The sequence below is a fragment of the Tigriopus californicus genome, chromosome 4, assembly GCF_007210705.1.
Source record: "Tigriopus californicus strain San Diego chromosome 4, Tcal_SD_v2.1, whole genome shotgun sequence".
NCBI classification, from domain to species: Eukaryota; Metazoa; Arthropoda; class Copepoda; order Harpacticoida; family Harpacticidae; genus Tigriopus; species Tigriopus californicus.
This window is the reverse complement of record NC_081443.1, coordinates 1125539-1146358: the sequence shown is the minus strand read 5'-3', so window position 1 is coordinate 1146358 and position 20820 is coordinate 1125539. Positions and strand designations below refer to the sequence as shown.

Sequence of the window (20820 nt, the reverse complement as noted above, 5' to 3'; positions counted from 1 at the left end):
TTTCTCGACTTAACCGTGGGGAACAAAAAACCCAAGTTTTGATGGATCATCACCTCTTATCGATCAGTCGAATTGCGAGACGAGAAGTCGCTGCCCACGCCCTTGCCTTGAGTGGGACCTTGTTCCATTTTGTGCCTTCTACGTTGCCACTCGGTAAAAGAGGAACAGATGCAACAAGACCGAGTCCAAGTCAGAGAGACAAGAAAACTTGCTCGGTCCGAGCCCAACTGTTTCCTGTGTTCCAAATTTCATTATTATAAACTTCCTGACAAGAATTATAATCAAGTGCTTCAAGTCGGAACAGGGACAAAAGAATCTCTCTTCAGTCCAGCTTGAAACAGTCAGTTTCCAAATATTCTTTGCTTTTTTCCTCTGAATCATCCTTGCATCGTTTCCAATTCATTCGTCTCGAGTAATAATTGTAAAGGGCACATAAAGTTGTTCAAACTTTCTCTCGGCATGAAGGCAACTCGAGAGCTCGTTGTTCTATATTTAGTCAAGGCCTACCGTACAAAAAACAACGATCCAGGCCTTTTTGAGCTTTTGCAAAGCCGAAGAAAACAGTCTGCATTCACACTCTTGTATGGTGTATACTTTACAATAGTGAATAGCAGTCATTGCGTGGGCATGTTGACAGATATCGAGGACATCGATTTCTCGACTCAAACAACCACTCAGGTGACGAGCCTTGGGAGTTGATTAAGACACTTTGTTGAGCAACGAGGGCGTGGACATGATTTCTTAATCAAGCTTAGTCCTGAATTCTAATTTATTCCTCATCAATAGCTCTCTCATGAAAAGTCGCATGTTCCTATTTTCGAGGCACTCGTTGCACAAGATCATTCTACTACTAGCCAATATGTAATAAGTAGGGCTGCGAAAAGTTAAAGTAACAAAAGGCCAAAACGACTTGCATAGGACAAAAGTTGTGGAAAAAGGGATCATAAAAAAAAAAAAATAACTAATTGTTTTCTTTTGACGGAAAACGAACGATAATAATCCCATTACAACTCAAAATAGTGTGATTGCAATGACCCCAAAAATGTAATGAAAACACTCATTACTCGTTCCTTCTTCCAACCCACAAAGCAGGCTTGATTTCCTGTTTTTCTTATAAAAAATCAAGGAAATTGGAGGCTTTTGGGACAATCTGAGCAGAAATTACGGAATCCTGAAACATTACAATGATAAACAACATAAATGTTTATCTTGTTTTAATGTATTCTAAAGAAAGAAGATGTCCACACATTACTTGAAAAGAGAGCATTTATGCAACGGAACTGTTTTAAATGCTGTTCAAAGCATAAAGGAGCCATCTTAGGGTGGCTAATACTTTACATGCCTGTTTTTGGACTTCTGTGTATATCAAATGTGATCGAATTGAACAAAAACTAGAAAGTGTTATCTAATTGTTTACCTTAAGTATTTTTCATCAAGAAGCCCTGAACGCATGCTGTCAAAACATTTGAAGACGTGTCAGTTCCATGTCGCTAATATTCATTTAGCACTTGCGTGACGCCATTTATACAACCCATCTGATTTGGTCAGAGCATTGGGGAATTATACAAGAAGGAGCAGAGCCACCATTGAAAGGTGTTTTACTACCTACGTACATAAGGCACACGAGTAGAACAAAGAGTTCTAATGACCATGGGCACCCTACCATTAGCGGAGGTCTTTGGTGTTTTGGGCGAACGGCCTTGATGACAGAAAAGGACAGTAGCTTGACCTACCTTGAATGATGAGAGGCGGGGAATTGTTGTTGCCCTCATCCATGCTGATCCGACACTCGCTTGTCCTCTTTTTCCTCCGAAGTCGATCTTCCTTTCGACCTTTCAAGGATTGTGTCCGCCGATGGTGGTGGCCACTTAGAAGATCCTGGCTGCCCCCAAAGGCCGCATTGTCTTTGGTTGGGTAAGCATATTTAGGTAAGGACTCGGCCACTGAAGGTCCCAAGACTTCGTCGAGGGCAACAGTTCTGACAGGGGTATTGCTTAGAGATTGGTTGACAATGGCATTGAATACTGTATTGCTGTACAAGGGTCTCTCAAAACTTTTGGGATCATCCTCTAAAATAAGGAGTTATTGGTGGTGAGGGAACGATTGAAAATGAAGCAGAGCAAGTAGTCCCTTACCATGGTTTCGAACCACAGGCTGATATCCTATGCGTCCATTGGCCAAACGCATTGTCCCTGGAAGGTATTGACCGACACCGGAACCTGAAGGTCCGTGGGAGGGAGGATGGCAAGGCTGGTCCGAACATCCGGGAACATCGGTGAGGGGCGTTTCTTCCGGGATGACATCGCCGCTCCACGTGGGCTTATTTTGGTGCCAAAGCAGCGATGTGGATTCATCAGAACCCATATCTCCATAAGTTCTGTAATAAAAAGAGATATGTTGAGATATCGCATCAAAGAAGACAACTACTAGAGCGAATAACGCACATGTTTATGACGTTAGCAGTGTCCTTTGCCGCCTCTTTGGCCATTGAATTGATAATGGACCAGGCTTGTCCCGTCTGTCTTCTGTCTTGGTATTTGCATATTCATTCAAAAAGGGACAGACGAGGACAGCACTATTTTCCGGAGCTTTAACCATCCGGGCGAGTCTTGTAAAACCAATACAACATACGGACGATACCCCCGTCAGCCAACAACATGAATTTCTAAACTGCAGTTCCAGAACGTAAATTTCAGTATTCATGTATCTCTTTCTCTCTCGCTCAGCTGAGTTGGAGAGAGACGAGGGACTCCTCCCCCTTCAATCTTGGAGCGTATCAAGAAAACGAGATTTGCCCGAGTTCCAATTACTTTTTTATGTATTTGGTGAATGTGTGCGAGTGTGTCGGCTTGAGTGAGGGGCCTTGGAAGAAAGAGAGAGATGCAATGACATGTGATCTGATCGGCCTTGGGAAGAAGCCTTGGAAAAGACCCCATAAAGAAAAGAGAAATTGTTCCACTTGCTTTCTCTCATTGCATGATCCAGTCCCATTTGCTGAGACTTTAGGTAGGTTCTGATCCGATTTGATACCTTATGTAATAAAGCAGCTGCCAAAATGCACTTCAAACTTGGCGAGTTCCTAGCCTGATGTTTCAAATATGTACCCGGACTCGGATATACCTACAAGATGCTTAATTCGGAAATCAATACAAGGTATACTGGCGTTGCTTCGTTCCAAGCTCGTAAGTCATGACATTTGGGAGCGCATACGTGCATTGGATTTCTGATGAAGTTATCCTCGTCGTCAGTCCATGGTAGATTAATAGCTTCGTCAAGTTTGCCAAAGTTCTGAGCGTGCCAGATTGGCAGCTAGTCAATATTCATGGAATTTAGTACTGTACAGAACGGAAAAAAGCAGTGACGACGTGATCGTTTAGAAGAGGACTGTTCCAGTAAGAGGTTCCCTTTCTCTATGGACAACTGAAGGTTTTATGCATGGAAGGAAGGTTAAATGAAAAATGTCTGTCCTTGGAACCATAATCAATCTCCCCAACGGAGTAGCCCAGTTGTGGGAAACATGCCACTCAGTTTGACCTGGGCCCTATTCGGAACGTGCTGCCCGAAAACTTTGGCTCTTTCTCTCATTCATTTGTTCCTCTGTTTCGTTACAGTCATCTAACAAGTGCATAGAGTTGAAAACTTGCCGAAAAGGCCCCGGAAATAGGCTTGAAATGGGATCACTATCCAAGTCGTGAAAAAGCTCCTGAACCCCCTTTTTTATTCATCCTATTGACAAAGGGTCGCAAAACTAAAGGTAGAAAAATCCAGGTCGCGCTTTTGTCACAAAGGTGCAGGGTAGCAATTTAGTGGGATTCATTGGGAGAGAAGAAAGAGAGGTCTCTTGAATTCGTTGATGAGTGTCCACAAAAAATATGTGACGTTTTTCGTCTTATTCTAGAGGGGGGGGGGGCAATTGGAGCCCTCATAATTGTGCCAGTCTAATCAGTGCAACATTTTCAGTGGCCCACTGAGTTTGCAGTAAATCTAAAACCTCTTGCTTCATATTTCGTCACACTGTCTCATTATCTCACTGCTATGCTGACCTTCTTGCAACCCAATTAAACCTAACCCTAAAAAGTGACTTTCAGTCTTTTGAGCCAACTTTGGAGGCGAGTGCGCCCTGTGCCTCAAGGGACGGTCTTGGATTTCTAATGCAAACATTTGTGGCGAGACCACGGATGGTCAGTCCATTCATGAGGCCTTGGCACCACTTGTCAGTCTGAAGTGTGTTTTTATAGATGGGAGCAGCCATCGTCAAACTTGAGGTTGTCAGCAGATGGTTACACAGAGATTGCCTTTCTTCAGTCTTTACAGTATTACCCCCGAAACTGTCGATCTGAAGTGCTCGTGGTCGTTGATGGCCAGATAGACCATTGGACAGTCAGTAACTCTTTTCGGTTCCACTTTTCTTTTGCACTTTGGAATGGAAATGGACTTGACAAAAGTTCCACGCTCCCTGACTAATAGCCTTCGGTGTATGATTAATATTTGAGCAAGCATGCTACAACGAATACCATCACATTTCCTCTTGAAGACTTTGATGTCTTTTCTAACAAGTTTAATTGATACCAAATGCTACTCCTCTCAAAGGTCCTTGAAACCATGGAACTTTCCCCTTGGTATTATGAAGTGTGGAAAACGAGGTTGTAATCATGGTGTGTTAAAGGTTTTGGTAACTTTGTTTCAAGAGAATGCACTTCGTTTTATTCGCTTTAGGACCAGTACCCAAGAGATGGACTATCTTCCCCGAGGATCCAATTCAGGTCCTGTAAAACCTGTTCGACTAGCCTTGATGCATAAATTGGCCAGGGTTTGAAGTCAATACCAATAAACCGATGGCTTCAAAGAATGAGGTACCCCGTGTTCAAACGGCCTATGTTTGTCCAAATTAGGGCCCAAGTAAAGCTGGAACTCATTGATGGTAGGCCCCACCCTAAGCCCAAGCAAGGACATAACAGGGACTCCCAATTACCTGGATACCCACTGTGCTGGTTAGTTCCCAAATCAATGGAATGTCGATACTTTGATGAATGAATGAATGCATCGTTGAGGCTCCCGTGGGCAAGGTACAAAAAGCCGTGTTCGTGTGCTGGCCCTATTGTCTCCAAGCTATAGTATTTATCCCAGACTAACTACATTAGAGTAGTTCTCCGCCATTGGCGAAGAGATCATCCGTCTTCTGCGTGAAAGCTCCTCATACCTTTCCTGAACTACGTAGTATCTTGGTGTAGGTTTCCCGCTGGTTGATGATAACACAACCGGATGAGAACTTTCAGCTTCTCTGAATCCGGAACATGCCCGTCAAATACAAAGTATGTACAGTATGAATGTACGTATGCATGTAACCCTCGCAGCTCCTCAATTAGCCAAAAGCTTCATTCCCTAGAGAGCTTTGTTATGTTCTATGCCTTGACGTTTCTCAAATAACACAGGCCCTAATACTATCACATCCTTGATTAGAATCTTCATTCTGGTGGGACCGTCACGAAAAAAGGCTTTACAAAGTTAGTATACTTCTTTTTTTTTTGACGTGTTCGCGGCAAAATCAATCAAAAAGAGCGCTAATGGTTTGAAAACTTTCACAGCACCACACGTCAAACGAGCTTGGCTCTAGAACTCGCGGCATAATCAATATTTGTTAGCATTGAATAATGAGACAATGAGTTTGTGGACGGTTTCTTTGTCCTCATTGTTGTATAATATATGATCCATGTACAAATTTCAGCATTGAGAAAGGGCGACAACTGGCACAGGTTAGCGTTCAATTAATAGTCCAAGATGGTCTGGTTTCCAACGGCCACCTTTGTTGTAAGATAATTTTAAATGAAATGATGAATCAGGCACACTTTTATCGATTTACAAGGCGACCCCTTGGTTTCGATGTTGTTGCGTGTGACATTAGATTACAAAGTAAGTGACCGCTCTTATCGACTTAATCAAAGCGTGTTTGTGGTCATTTTCGATACAGAACCAGCAATAGAAACAGATACTCAAGCGTGTTACCAATCATTAGGCCAGATCTAGGCATAACGAGGTACACATAAACATCGCATTCCATGTCTCTACACAAAAAATATCAATCATAGAGCATCAAAAGAACCAAATAACTACGATTGTTATAGCCTATTCATGATTCATGTCATTCCTAATCTAACTAAGAATTTTGGGTCTAAATGAGCATTAGTTTTGCCAAGTCGCCCTTCTCAAAACTGTGAATGAAGTCGACAAGTGGACATGCATAATTTTACTTCTTCCTGGAATGAGACAATCCAACTGGTGGAACAACTATGTGAATGGGTGTTTTGGTTGGACGGCAACCAACTAACTAACTAACTAACTCAACAACCAACCCAGGCCCTCCCTATATAGGCAAATTAATCCCACTTCATTAATGTCAATGACAGTCAGACTTCTCCAAGAAAGATCTATCCGGGATCAGAGTTACTCAATCCAAAGATCCTTTCTGAATATTGTGAGGACGATCATTCATAGATGGACCGCGGAACCAATTCCTTTGTAGCTACCAATCAAAGTCTTGCCCTTCGTGGTTCTGGTTATGGTCTTGCATTTCATGAGTGCTAATGCACTTTTTCTCAATTCGGAAAACTCTCCACTGCAGGGTCTGTTCGTTGGAAAATGACGATTTTTGCGCTCAACTTTGGCCTCCCAAAGAGCCACCAACAGAACGTGAAATATAGAGAGATCACTCCAAATGTTATGTGAGTCACTCCAGAGCTCAAATAGAAGTTTGCTTTGAACAGCCAGAGGCTTAAAAACGACCTTGGCCTCAATCACATAGAAGATGTCTAAGCTCAACTGGATAATTTCGACCTCTACCAACACGTTACGTGATGAAGAAGCGGGTCAGTCCTCTTAAAATGGTTCCATCTAAAGAATAAGTCAGCACTTACTAAACTGTCAAGGTAATGTTGCAATGAAATCATGAAAAATGAGCAAGAAAATGTAAGTTGAGGATGGGGGATTTTGAGAAGATCGGAAAGGCGCTTACAACCACATTTCCGGAAGGACAACTCTTTGGGCTGTTGCCTTTCTCTCATTTGACCTTGGTCTTATGCTTGCTTGCTCTTATAATAGAAGCAGTGAGTCCTTGGGACGGATAGTATGAAAAGGAAAGAAGCAAGTTTTTGAAACAAATAGACACAACACATTTTGATTCAAGACCGCGACAATTTTTTTACAGATTCCAGTGAGTCAACAGTTTAACAAGACACTTGATTTTATTGACTTTAGACGAATTTTGGCTCGATTAAAAAAGCAAGAAATGAGCTTTGGACAAGATGTTGCGCGTTTGAACTGAAACTTTGTTTCTTGACTTAAGATGCAATTTACAAAATCGAATAATTCCAGCCAAACAGAGTATTGCTCCAAATTGAACTTATTTCAACGCACATAAATCTGAAATTTTATGGCTCAAACACAAAGAGAAATCTTTGTCACGCCACATATTGCATAAAATAGCTTTTTATTCTTGCTGATTGTTTGAGCTAACAGGGAAATTAAATTAGATGCATGTTTTTTTGTTCTTTGCCTGACGAACAAAACTTTTCAAGGATGGAAATGAATTTGCATTTCATTGCTACTTCAATTTCTTTCCACTTCAAGAAAGATGGAACACCAACACTCTTGGAAACGAACTGATCTCCTCGTTTCATTTCGCTTTGGAGACCCTTGATTTTGCAAAAAGGCGATATGTCAACAAATGCCGAAAGAAAACTTGATTGTAAACTCCAACCTGACTTGACTGATTGGCCTTTCAGACCTTGATTTGACGTCCATTTCCAATCAAGTAGCAGCAAACGTTCGGTTCCAACAATGGCAACCTTGATTGATAAACAAAGTCCATTTTTCGTTGAAAACGCCAAAGGTTTCGTGTTTGGGAAACCCCCAACCAATTTATCAATCACATTAACCTTCTCAAAACAAACCTCGAGACTTTGGGATTCTATTTAATCCCAACGAGGCTATGATATAACCTTGTTGATCAATGAACATTAATAGCTATTGAGAGTCTGGCGCATTTTCATGGTCCATAATTGATAATGACCTCCTTGAAATTATAATCGAAACAGATCTTACTCTGACTTGCCTCGAAATGAAAACTACATAATAATGCGTCGACCCCGTAGTTTGTAAATACAGTGTACCCCCGAGGTAGTCCAATTGCATTTTCCTCAATGTTGCAAACCATCAATTTGCTTAAACCTGAAGTAGTTCTCTAGGGACTTTTTCAAGGGAGCATCTTGGGACAAGGAGGAAGTAATGCCTTTTCGAAAAAGAAAAACTTCAGAAACGGAGTCAGGAAATCTTCAAGAGTTCCAGCCTAGACCAAAACGCTGCATATCTAACCTTAAGATAATGTCCCCCATCTTCTGGAATTTAGCAAATATTTTTCAAGCATCCCATCCCTAACTGACCATGGAACAATGATGAATGTGACGGTGAGTTGGAATGCACAATTATCCCAAGTCATTTCGCAGCCAATCCAATGAATTTTGGGTTGCATCGGTTGATGAGATGCGACACGGTTCCATCCCCTGAGAATACAGTTCTCCATATGAGAAACCTTCTTTACTTCACATGCATGTGGACCACCCATTGGAACACGAAAATCATTGCCAGGCTTGTTCGGAGCACAAAGCTAAAAGTTTAAATCCAGCCAACTGCAACTGACAATACACTATCGAGAGAGGAAAGTTGCGTACCACTCTTTTTAGTACCAACCATCAATGCCAAAGATGAGCCATTGGAGTTGGAATAAAAAGGATTGAGGAAAAAAAAGAGGGGAAAGAGAGATGCTCCAGCTTCTCTTCAGTTGCTCCGTTCCAAAGCAAATTCTTGTCGATTCAGGGCTTGATTGAGAGGGGAAGAATGCCTCAGATGCAGAATTGGACGACATGGAAAAGAAGTCCTAAGTCATCATAGGCATACCTGGCATCTCGATGGCAAAGACGTAATAATCGCATTTCAGACCTGGGTTCGTGAAGTGAAGCCCTGACATTGGTAAAAACCTAAAATAACTTTATTCACATGAAAAGCAAGAGAACAAAGGGACCAGTCCGGCGGTGCAAAGAACAAAGTGGGAACACTCCAATATTCAACATATTTGGACATGTCTAACCCAGAAACGAAATATGGAACCAGATCCGTTGAGAAAAGAACCTCAAATGAGATTGCGGGGAATTTCTTTCATTTCCATTTCGTGGTGTAGCCACGACTGCTTAAATAAAAGTGCACTTAGCAACCAAAAAGACATTTCATTGGTACTAGTACCTTGTATTGATAAACATTTGTCTGATTATTGAAGGACCAGCTCTGGAGTAATCAAAGCGCAAAAGACATTAGCACGAAATTTATGACCTAATCGGAAGGGATGATTAATCGAAGGCCCTCTAAGTACACTCTTTGACGTGTCACTCCAGTCCAGTCTGAGCATTATTGTCGTTTTCGAATAGTGAATAACTAGGGGTGGAACTTTACAGCCTCTTCAAGTCAAAACCTTTCGGTTGAGGGCACTAGCATAACCGAGTAGATTTTCAACCCTTTTAAAAGTACTTGATTGATATTCGAATAAAAAAGATCTTCCAAGCCGAACAAAACTCTTTGGGTTGTAACACTACCAAGCTGAACATGTTGGCTGTCAGTTCCATCAAAATGAGTTTTGGCAACAAGTTTTTCCCGCTTGGTTTGCATCATCGGCCTTTGAAAAGTTTGACAATCTGATCAGGTCTTCTTATCTTGCATCGTCAAATTCCTCTTCATCCTACTTCGTTCACATCTCGCTCGGTGAGCTGGTGAGATTGATCTGAAGTGTCACAGAGCCCCTCTTCTACATAATCTTGGCCAGTCCTGACATTGGGAATATCATCGATCCCAAGCTTGCAACACCCACTGTTGATTTTCTCTCTCTGTCATGAATATAGAGTGTGTGTACTCAGACGTTCTCGAATATTTGGCAAGTGAAAGGATGGGATATGTTTTCCCCTCTGACTTGGATGACATGACTTTGGGGATGAACGATACTGCCAGGAAATCCCATCCTTTCTTGCCAAATACAAGCAAGGCCACCCTTCCAGAGTCAACATCCAATTCTTTCTCATAGATCGGAAGAAGCATTATGAATCTACTTTGTACGATCCTAAACAACGCAGGAACAGGGTTCGCCTCTGAAACATTCTCGACAAAATTATCTACAAATCAATATTCACTAGTTCTTGTATCTAAAGACATGCTGTTTGGGCAAGTAAATTGAATGAAAGACTCGCAGTACCACAGTTAGGTTTTCTGTTTTAAATCAACTCCTTTGTTAACTTTCGGCATTCGGATTATTTTACGATTCTTAAGGCTGGTACTGTAATAAAATCAATTAAGTTTTCTTTTCACGTTGTGTAACGAATTATAGTTTATAGTATATTTAAAAAAACAATACCCTGCCCATTTAACCCACCCCGTGCGGAGGTTTTTTTGTCATCCGGGCGGGTTCTGGCGCACTCTGCGCTCGAAGCGTTTGAATGGGTCTCTTTAGGCCTGCGAGTGTCCTAATTGTCATTATACGCTGCCCCAAGCTCTAATTACGTGAACGACGGAACTTGTTCCTTCAAGTCAAGGAGGGAGAGAGAAAGCGAGTCCAGTATACGGCTGGAGAAGCTAAGGAAGCCATATAACGTAGACACCACCACAGCAGACCCCCATGTGGTTCCATGTTCCCGTTTTCCTTAAAGAGTTTCCAAATAGGGTATGGTGCAAAAGGCCACCGAGGAACCATCGGATTTATGTGGCCAATTTTGGGTTTCAGAACATTTTCTCCCTCTCTCGCTCTCTCCCCTCTTTGTTCGCAAAATATTTGCTCAGGCCCTGGGATTTTATCGCAAGGTCCAAGGCCATCACGGCTCACGAAGAATTTCAATTTCAATCCCTCAGCCCGAATCTAAAATCTAAGGGAGTCAATCACATGTCATCCTATCATCAAGCTTCCAGTTGGTGATGGCTAAAACGAGATCCCCGTTTCCGTTGGAAGGCAACGTTTGTCCTTAATCAATATCATAATGACCTTTCTTAGAGTGATTCCTCTTTGATAACTGTGGCTGAAAACCTCATGACTATGATCAAAATCAGCTTCCTCCACAATATGCCGTCCAATTTATGACATTGGCCCCTTGACGCACACCATCCCGCAACCAATGTGGATAAATGAAAAAGTTTTTCCCTAGTCTTGATTGGGTCCAATATTCAATCTCAATCACGTATTCGATCTTCAGAGAAGCCGATTTGACAGCCGTGTGTCGTCAACTGTCCACTTGTGATGGGGAAGCGTTCGCCAAGGCCAATCCCGGGGCATTTAATGAAAAATCTGTCCAAGGATAATGGTTTTCTATCAACAAAAGCTATCAGCCTTTTACAAGGCTCCCAAAAGCATTTTAATGTACGACTAGTTAGATCGGCTACTGCTCATCAATTTGGTCCCTATTTCCGCAGAGACCCCATCGAAGGCCAGCGAATGTAGGGTGTGCTGAATATGATGGGCGAGACTGTACCACGAGTACTACGTATACTCTTCTTCGAGAGGGACAATCTTTGGTTCATTTCACAAATACTTGGAAGCACTTAGACCGGCCAAGTGAAGTTCCCCTCTTTTCAAAATGGTTTTCTCTTGGCCCGTGAAAGTGCATGCCCAATGAAGGGACTGAAAATCTTTGAATCGCCGGTCAATAAGGAAAATTCAAGTGGAAAGCTTGGGAACCTCTAGGACGCTCCTAGCTTATTACCTGGTTATAAACTCAAGAAGAAGCCTCTCTTCGACAATGGCGAAGAAAATTTCTCAACAAAGAGCTTCCTTGATATGATCTATTAAGTTGAAAAGAGCCCACAAGATCTTACCCTTCTTCAAAATGGCAACCTTGAGCACCTCCCTGGACTGGTTGAGGAGCGGCGGAGGATGCGTCCGAAGTATGCGGGTGATGTGACAATCCATTACTCCCATTGTTCTGCATAGGATTGGATGCCATTATAGATTGAGCATCAAATGGTTTCACAATTCACTTCGACGGATTCGCCACGAAAGAGGTTAACCAAGCAGGCCTAACCTTCATTTGTTCTTGGGAACAGGGCATGTTATTGTTGCCCAATGAAGCACTTTTGCCTGATAATCGTGTTCATCCGACACACGACATACATTCACCCAACTAGGAATGGATCCGCTTGGACAACAGGGACTTGATGACTGTCCCTCTCCTCCTCCCTAGTCAATCCCGGGTAGTTGGGACAAGATCCAGAAAAGTTGCGATCTCTTTCACTGGATTTTGTTATGACTGTAGTTGCACGCTTGGCGAGCCCAACCACAGAGGCTTATTGTTGTAACCAAGTCTTCTTGGTACGTCATGTCGTCTTGAGCAAAAGGGCACCCATGATCGGCCTTCTCCTCGACTTGAATCCTCCATCCAAACAACAGCCCAAAGGCCCCGTCCTCTCTTTCCTCCTTCTACGATCCTTGTCTGGCCCATAGCGCTTCTCTTCTGTTCCTCTTCGTCCTCGTCCTCCTTCGAGGATCTTCTTCGAGCGAAGCGCTCGGGTAGACGGGGATCGAGCTTCGCGTCGGCCACTTTTTCCACTCACAACTTGAAACCAAATTCCCCCTCCCTGTTTCCCTTGTAAAGAACACATTCCTCCCCCTTCTTCCCTCTCTGTTCTCCTTCTCTCTTTCTTCATTCTCGATCCATTTGCCAGAGAGAAAATGCCCTCCACGAAGACGACAGGACAAACCCTCAGTCAACGTCTTCAACATAACTTCGTGACCAAGCCGGGGACTAGTGGGAGGCCCGCCCGAACATAGTCGAACTTGCCGTTGGTTGTCCTCGTTATCATGCTAGCCTTGTCCCTCCTTTTGGGGTTGGCCTTGCATGGCCATGGCCTTCTTTCTGTCCTCCCTCCATCACGCTCTCAAAGGAGAGGAGGAACACGAGGATCCCTCTCTCTAGTTTGTCCTTCAGGATCGGCTGCTCACTCGGCCGCCGTTAGCTTAGTCGCACACTTAAACTGTTCCCGTCAGGGTTGCTAATGACATTTTGACTATTCCGACCAAATAAGAAACAGTATGCCATCATCTTCCTTTCCATTTTAAAGCCTCTTAAATTCGGTTTCATGAGCTCAACATAACTTAGAGGAGAGGAGATTTTCGGGATGCATTCAATTCAAGCACAATTTGAAGGCGATCTTTGTGGCTAGTGGCAACAGCTGCGTTTGCTCCTTGTCCGTAAAAGACGCTTCTCTAAAAGCACGAGACGCCCGCGCCAATGGACGGTTCTTCGTACTTTTTTTTTTGAATGGGTCTCGTGTTGCCGGTTGTCTAGCTTTGGGATTCCATTTCTAAGGGCTTGCAATGGAATTTTGAGAGGATTGCTGGAAGCGTGCAGAATAGGCTTCAAGAGAATTCGTTCCTTTGTGGCCGCATTTGAACACAATCCTTCTCGGCCAGACAAAGGCCATCTCATGACGGGCAGCAAATGCAAACAGACATTGAGTAAGTAACCGCAGATTAGGATTGCCAAGCTATGGATTTAGCCAGAACTTGAACATTTGGTTGCAAAGATGCATGAAATTAAGCAGGGCCTTCTTTCTTCTTTTTTTACAAGGCATCTTTATCGGAGGCCGCCAAAGAGAATCAAAGAGAGTACATCCAAAATCGTTATTAACGAGAACGAGATTGCCGGTCGAAATGTCCAAACTTTTTCTGTGTTGCCTTTGAGGAGCGTTCCCTCACCAATGACATTTCTCCCCAAATGTAGCCATAAAACAGAAATGAGGTGTCTTTGTGCTGACGTCACCCTCTAAGATTGAATGCTATTTCCCACTTTCTGCAACTTGGAATGAAGGTGCTATTTTATAAACAGATCGGACCTCCTAGCATGTCAGAATCGACTTCTGACAATTGTCGCCCTCGCTGGGTCCAATGGGGAGGGGTCTAGTTCGTGTAAAAACAACCAACACACCTTAACCATCCTTAGCCCGAGGGAGGAACCTGGTTACCAAAGTTTCGTCTTTGACGTTCCGCATTGCCGTTTGGCGTTCATGTTATTCTACAGCAATTTTCCGATCAACCCCGAAGGACAATTTTCATCGCTTGTCATCAAAATATTCCTTCGGCCAGGTTAGCCAAAATAACACGCGTTTCCGGGTAATCTTGTACAAGATGAGGGAGCTTTCCGCATTAATGTTATCGTTTGTTTGACATTATGATAAGGTTGACGCCTTTTGGGGAGATTGGCTCACCTTCAAGCCATGGGAAAATATCTTTCGAGACATGATAAAAAACGAGACGGGATGCCTCTTCCGATATTGAGCTCAAATATTTGTGTGGTATTCTCCTAAAGCAAGACGAGACTGTCAAATAACAACCAAGAGCGGGAGAAGGTGGGACTGTCATTCAGTCAAGTCATGATACAATTTTATGCATTACCAGTTTCTGGAACCGAACAATTCCTCTGTTTCCAACTGCTTCAAAGGTATATTTGGTGCTCTCGCATGTTTGGTGTCTTTTTTGTCAGCCAAAAAGTGGGAAAACCAAGGACCAAAATCAAGCATCAAAATCAAGCTTCATTTGACCTATTTAACATAGGGAATAACTATGAGCTTGTTGTGCTTGTATTCTACTCATTAAATCTGTAAGGTTTCTTTTGTGCTAAATGTATTATATCATTCTATTCTTGAAATGTTTACTTTGAAAAATCAAAAGACGTGCCAAATACAAAAAAGCCGCTTGAATTACAAATCCCAAACTTGTAACTTTAGCCAATTGAACAAACTGGAAATTACATGACAATCGGTTGCAGTAATAGATTCCGGTCTCTCCCTAATATCGGAAGAGACTCGAAAGCCAAGGGAAGAGGCCCAAAAAGCCGCCTTAGATATGTTTTGTCGACGAAGGAGGGAAATCTTCGCCGTGAGGATCGAGTGCGGTGGGCTATAAATTATCTAACATAATCCCGTAGAATCCTCTTGTAATGTTGCAGTCATCATAGGCATAATCCTTTCCAACTACACCCGAGTGTATGTGGATGTAGTATGTGTGTGTATGAGAGAGAAAAAGTACGCTTTTCGCTACAATCTTTACTGCCTTTTAGATAAAAGAAAAAAAAGAGAAATAAATGATGATACTTAGACTCGGGGTCTGAGTGAAGCTCGCAATCATAAGGGGGTCCTTATGATGAGCCAGAACTTTCTTTGTTGGGCACAGCTTCGACTTATTTTCAAGGCTACGTGCGTCTCGAAAGCAGCTCCGGTCTTTGACAAGAGAACCACCAAGGTTTCTAATGATTTCTTTATGATCGCCTTTCCAGCTAGAGCTGTATCGTAACAATGGTATATTCACCGTTTGTAGGGCAGGTCAATGGTCCAAATCGAAGAACTTCGCGTTTTCGGAAGCGGTATTTGATCTTGTCCCTCGACCTCTGATGACTTTCCGCTTGAAGGATGAACTTGGGCGGACAAAAGGGGCCGTGGTGACCCTGGAGCACTCTTTGAAATTGGCGCCAAATTGCGCGGCGGTCCATCTTGAAGTGTAAGCTGGCGTAAGGAAGAATGTGGGTGGGCGTCGAATCCAAATTCCAATTGTGACCCTGGCTTTGTGGTAGTCTCCCCATTCTCAAGAGAGGTGCCTGCAGGATTATCGCCTTGCTTCATTGCCCAAGACTCGGCCATCAGATCTGAAGATGACAAGATTTACTTTAACGCAAAATCCATCAATCATGGAGGTTTTTTTCCTCTCGCCAGAAAAAAAGGAACTTCTCCCAAGGCCCTGAGAGTACCAGAAAGAGCGATAAGCTGGGCTTGAGTATCTTTAAAGACAAGTGAAAACGACCTTCGGAAACTGTAAAGAACAAGAACCACCAAGGCCGAGAGAAAATGCGAAAGGTAAGTAGTTGCACAACGGGTACAAGAGCGATCTTTTTTCTTCTTATTTCCTTGAGAGAATCTAAGAACAACTCAGAAGACCTAAGATCTCGTAACTTTTTATTGCACCAAAAACCAATACGTTAATCTGCGGAATCGTCATCATATATCCTTTGTTACTTCAAGGACAGATTCAATCGAGATCTACTTTACTGTGGTATGTGGTATAATCAACTGTCCCATCTCCGCATCTAGAGGGCACTCGACTCGTTATCAGAATCCATCTCATTTTCCGATAATGCCCCAGCTCCTCCTTTGTGTGCTCACCCATTTCCCTCGCGCCCAAGGTGTTGGGCCTCGGCAAAAAGAAAAGCCAACTGGAAGATTTGGCCTTCTCAACCTCATTCTCTGCGTTGTCAGGGGCCCTGAGCAAGAAAGAAAAGTGGAGGCAGAAGACGGACCATTTATCATTTTGCCGATGCTTGATGGACGAACCCAATGTAACGAAGTGCTTGTCAAATTGATATCTGACAGCCTCCAACTGGTTCGGTTGAGGATGAGTGCCCATTTTTTGCACTGTGAGACCTTAGCCAAGGTTTTTTGGCACGGCTATGAAGGCTTCAGTCTTCAATCTCATGACCGGATCGAGAGCATGGTTATCGAGAACCAAGGGAACAGGGAAAGGGACTCCTTGGCGGTCTACCTTTCTGGTGGATAGTGACTTTGGGAACTGCGATCCGGGAAACCTTGGTTTCAAGGAGATTCAGGAGAGTCCCACCAATGGGTGCGAAGGTGAATGGGGAGGTAATATTAAACTTGGCCTAGCTCCAAACCCTGCCAGACAAGAGACTGATAATGGAAATAGAACAGCTCGAAAATTGGAGCCAATCTTGGTGGGTTCTAGTCTCTTGCAACCATTTGATGGTGTGCGGTTCTCGACCATATCAATGCCTTGGTTGGATGGCGGGAGTTTTGAACACTTAATGGATCTAAGACGAGCTAACGGGGAACGTCGGTCTCTGTTCAAATATTCATGGCTTGATGGTTCATGTCAAAAGCAATTGCCTCTACAAAGTAGAGTAACTGATGCTCTTCAGAACAATATAACTAGAGGCAATTTTCATGAGTTTTCAAGTCAACATTAAAGTTTTATTTCTGTTTGGAGCCGAGGGAAACTTGCCTAACGGCAGGACAATCGAAAATTGTGGTATGCCATGGGAAATGGCACGTTCCTGTGACATTTCTTGCTACTATTTATATCACTGAAATATTGGACTCCCTTTGCTTCAGTGGCCATTCTGTTTTAGTTGTTACTACGTTAATGCAAAGTTAACCAAGCAAGTTGAAAGAGTTGACCACGTCTTTTTTAGGACACTTTCGTATCTCATGAATCATTTTTCCTGCCAAAAGAGACGGAAACTGCATCGCTCTCTAATCCTCCCGAGTCTTGAATGAGAACGGAGCGAACATTTAACAAATGGTCCAATACTGAAGGTTGAGGCCGCCCACGAGATTATTGGAATCAAGACGGATGCCCTGGACACTTTCAATTGTGGGAGGAAATGAATTAGAACAAGACAAAGTGTGGAGACAAAAGGCTTTCTCTCTATCTAGTAGACATTGTAGAAAGACCTTGGTCATGGAAATGGCCGTGAAGAATGATAATCCATCATTATAGACATTTCTTGCGGCCTCATCGTCCCATAAATACACTAGAATAAAAGCCTGCCTTCGATCAAGCTAGGCAAGTGCCTTCCTACCGACAGAATTACGAGGTTGGGTGATCATTATGAATGTCTATCAAATGATGGAAAGCGAGCATCATTATTGGGTGGATTTCGGATTTCGTTTAGCTCAATTGGTTGCTGGCGATAAGTGGTCAGATCAACTTGCACGTACGTGTCGACATATGTGGTGTTATCGATGACGTGAGAAAAAGTGGCTGGTCTACCCAAGCCCGATCGACAATGGCATTGACATTTTTGGATCGAGTGGTCCAGTATGCACCAGATGTTAAGTCAGTCAAATAACATGCCAGAATCGATTTGCCCTTGATAGGATTTCTTGTTGAGCATCTTTAATGAGGTTCTATCACGAGAAGAACCTTCTTTCCAAAGGACCAGGGGGATTTGTGGCCCTCAAAATTGAATTCTCCTTCGAAGAAAGCAACTCCAACCAGGTCTCAAGTGCAGATGACTTATTTGAAATGACGGATCTCATGGATACCAGGGATCGTTTGCTCTTCATTACACTTGAAGGCCCAAGTGCCGAGAAGAGCCTCTCCCAATCTCCTTGAGCCTCCATTAGAATACTAGCAAGTCGATTCGTCGATGCTAATGATGTTGGCACACAACGTACACTGTCATAGTCGAACGGAGATTACTTTACAATCGTTAGGGACCTGCATATACTGTATACTGTATAGTACTGCCACTGTTACTGAAGCTTAGCTTTTTCTGCAACTTCCAAGAACGGATAGGGACCGTGGGACTAAGTCCCTTGAGTCCCATCTGAGATCAGTCTAAAGTGAGTGGAGTTACTGATCTTTGCTCTTGGCACCAAAAACAGCTTGACAAACAGCCTTCGTCCACTGACACAAAACAACACTCAATTAAACTGGCCTTCACGAGTCTCTTGGGCATTGGACCTTCTGCCAGGCCGAGTCCAAGTGGTCCCCCTGTCACTTTGAAAGGTTTATCTGGCCTGAACTGGATTGAAATTGTTGCTAAAGCATACTGTAAAACAAAGAAAAACTTGGACGAAGAGGTCATTCTCCATTTTCCAAAGACCAAGAAGAATGGTCATTGAGTCCATCACGAAACCCACAGAATGTTATAGATAAATCAAAAATCCTTGTTTTAAGTGAGAGATGAGATCCTGACCTTAGAACAGGACATATTTTTCATCTGTTGTGTGGAACCACGTTCAATGCTCGTTGCACAATCACTCGACGATGTGAATTTAAACTGGTGTGCTGCGTGAATTATTCTATAAATGGTCAACTCGCATCATCTCAAACCGAACTAGCTACCTTTTAGGCTTTTCAGGTAACATTGTTAAATTTGAAAATTCGTGTTCAAAACCTTGAGTTGACGTTCTCCATCAAGTAAAGATATCGTACCGTTTGTGTTTTTATATTTGAATTACATTCTCATCTAGGAAATACGGGAAAGGTAATCTTACCGTGGGAAGGGGATGCACTATTTCACAAGTCATATCTTCAGGTCCTGCCTGGAAATGAACTACCAGATGAATCCTCCTGCTGTTCCCCTGATGATGAGACTGGCGGACCGGTTCCATGTGTCTATGTGATCCTTTGATCATCCTCGCACATTGTCAAATCACCATCCTCAAGTTTTGAAAAGCTCACTTCATTCCCAAGTCAAAGTGAGAGTCAGGGAACTGGCAAGGAGTTGTTCTAGTAGTGGTAGTAGTCGTAGTAGGGTAGTAGTAGTAGTAGTCGTAGTCGTAGTCCCGTAAGTTCCAAGTTCCAAATTTGATAGAGAGTGGAACGCAAAAGAACTGGCCAGACCCGAGAGGAGTTCCTAGTCAATTAAGTATCCCTGAGACAGGATGGATGCGACAAGGCGATTCAGCTACGGCACATCAGCTCCCACGACGACGTCGGCGAAGACAAGATGATGATTATAAACAAAGGCATTCTTCTAAACAAAGTATCAAGTTGCTCGCCATGATCTTCTTCACAACTCTTGGTGATGGTGGAGGTGGTGCTGCTCATCACGAATGCCTGGGAACAAGTGGAACATCGCCGCTTTGGACCTTGAGGACACACGGCGCTTCTCTTGTCGTCTTATGGGATCATCGAATCGGATGGAGACCAAGGGGTAGAACGAGTTTGCCCTCTCCCACTAAAGGAACCACGGACATACTGCAAAGGTATGAACGGCGGCAGGACTTTGGGCAAGCAGAGAAGAGCGTTCCACTTCCAATTAGCGCCGTTTATTGTTCATCTGAGCTCGTCTCTTTGGATCAATATAGAACTCATATTTGAAGGATCTCATCCGTCAGTCATATGGTTTGTTTCATGAATTGTTCATTTGACAAGCCTGGAATTGATGAACCTACGGTAGGGCCCCTTCGTGATGTAGAAGTTCAAAAATGAACCGGAGAAGTGCGGTACCGAAAAAGGACAGTTTGTTCATCCACGAAGGAATTTCTTTCTCCTATGAAAACTGTTTGAGTTTGCATCGAAGATTCTGCAGGAAAAAAAGAAATAACCCGAACTCTCTGGCATTCAATCATTCATGAGGAAGGATTTAAATGTCACAATTTGAAGTCTTCTAGCATCCTCCCACTATTGCATGCTTCAATCTTCCTACGTCGGTGTGGAATTTTACTGATCTAATGAGGATTACTCCGGTATTATGAAAAGGGATCATGTTCGCTTCATTTTACCAGAAATCGATAGTTCAGCATCCATGGGAACGAAAGGTTGATAATCATCCAATACTTTCTCAAAAGTTTACTCCGAAAAGAGAATCCTTGAGCCACTTTGATTGAGGGCGGACACGAACCTATTGACAATTCCATAATCCCTTTGGATGTCAGAGCATGGTCTCTGTGAGACAGAGGAAAGCTGCTTGTGTATTTCAAGGAACAACGTTAATGACTAAAGATCCTTTAGTATCCTTGGCAATGACTCAACTAGAAATGCAGATGCTTGTTCAATGATGTTCTTGACAAATGAAATCAATCCAGTGTTGTTTTACTTTTCAAGTAGAACTTAATCGAGCCCCATAACTTCATGTGTCATCATCCCTAAGGAGATGGAACGATATTTTCTGAATGGAGGTGAGTCATGCTCTTGATTCATAGATAGAGACGGACCATCCACTTAAGTCTTAATCTCTCCAAAACTCTGCCTAGCTTGATCTTGAACTTTGACGCATCCCTATT

The 20820-nt window shown here is 43.0% G+C and overlaps 1 protein-coding gene and 1 long non-coding RNA gene across 5 annotated transcripts in view; one reads left to right on the top strand and one right to left on the bottom strand.

The window, feature by feature from the left end:
• The window catches only part of LOC131879150 (potassium/sodium hyperpolarization-activated cyclic nucleotide-gated channel 1-like), a 34133-nt gene extending 18422 nt beyond the window's left edge, over positions 1 to 15711 (bottom strand). For 3 of the 4 annotated variants that reach the window (XM_059225389.1, XM_059225390.1, XM_059225391.1), the window contains exons 1-3: positions 15383 to 15711; positions 2136 to 2377; positions 1734 to 2069 (exon numbers count right to left, since the gene is read on the bottom strand). In XM_059225389.1, the coding sequence (XP_059081372.1) occupies positions 1734 to 2069; positions 2136 to 2377; positions 15383 to 15711 (907 nt within the window). Of the gene's footprint in view, positions 1 to 1733; positions 2070 to 2135; positions 2378 to 11895; positions 12575 to 15382 lie in introns of those variants that run through there. The other variant, XM_059225392.1, reaches the window with a different exon arrangement.
• LOC131879151 (uncharacterized) lies at positions 13231 to 17658 on the top strand. The gene is made up of 3 exons (XR_009373101.1): positions 13231 to 13534; positions 15392 to 15924; positions 16090 to 17658. It is a non-coding gene; the product is annotated as an uncharacterized LOC131879151 (long non-coding RNA).
• Positions 17659 to 20820: the final 3162 nt, after the last annotated feature.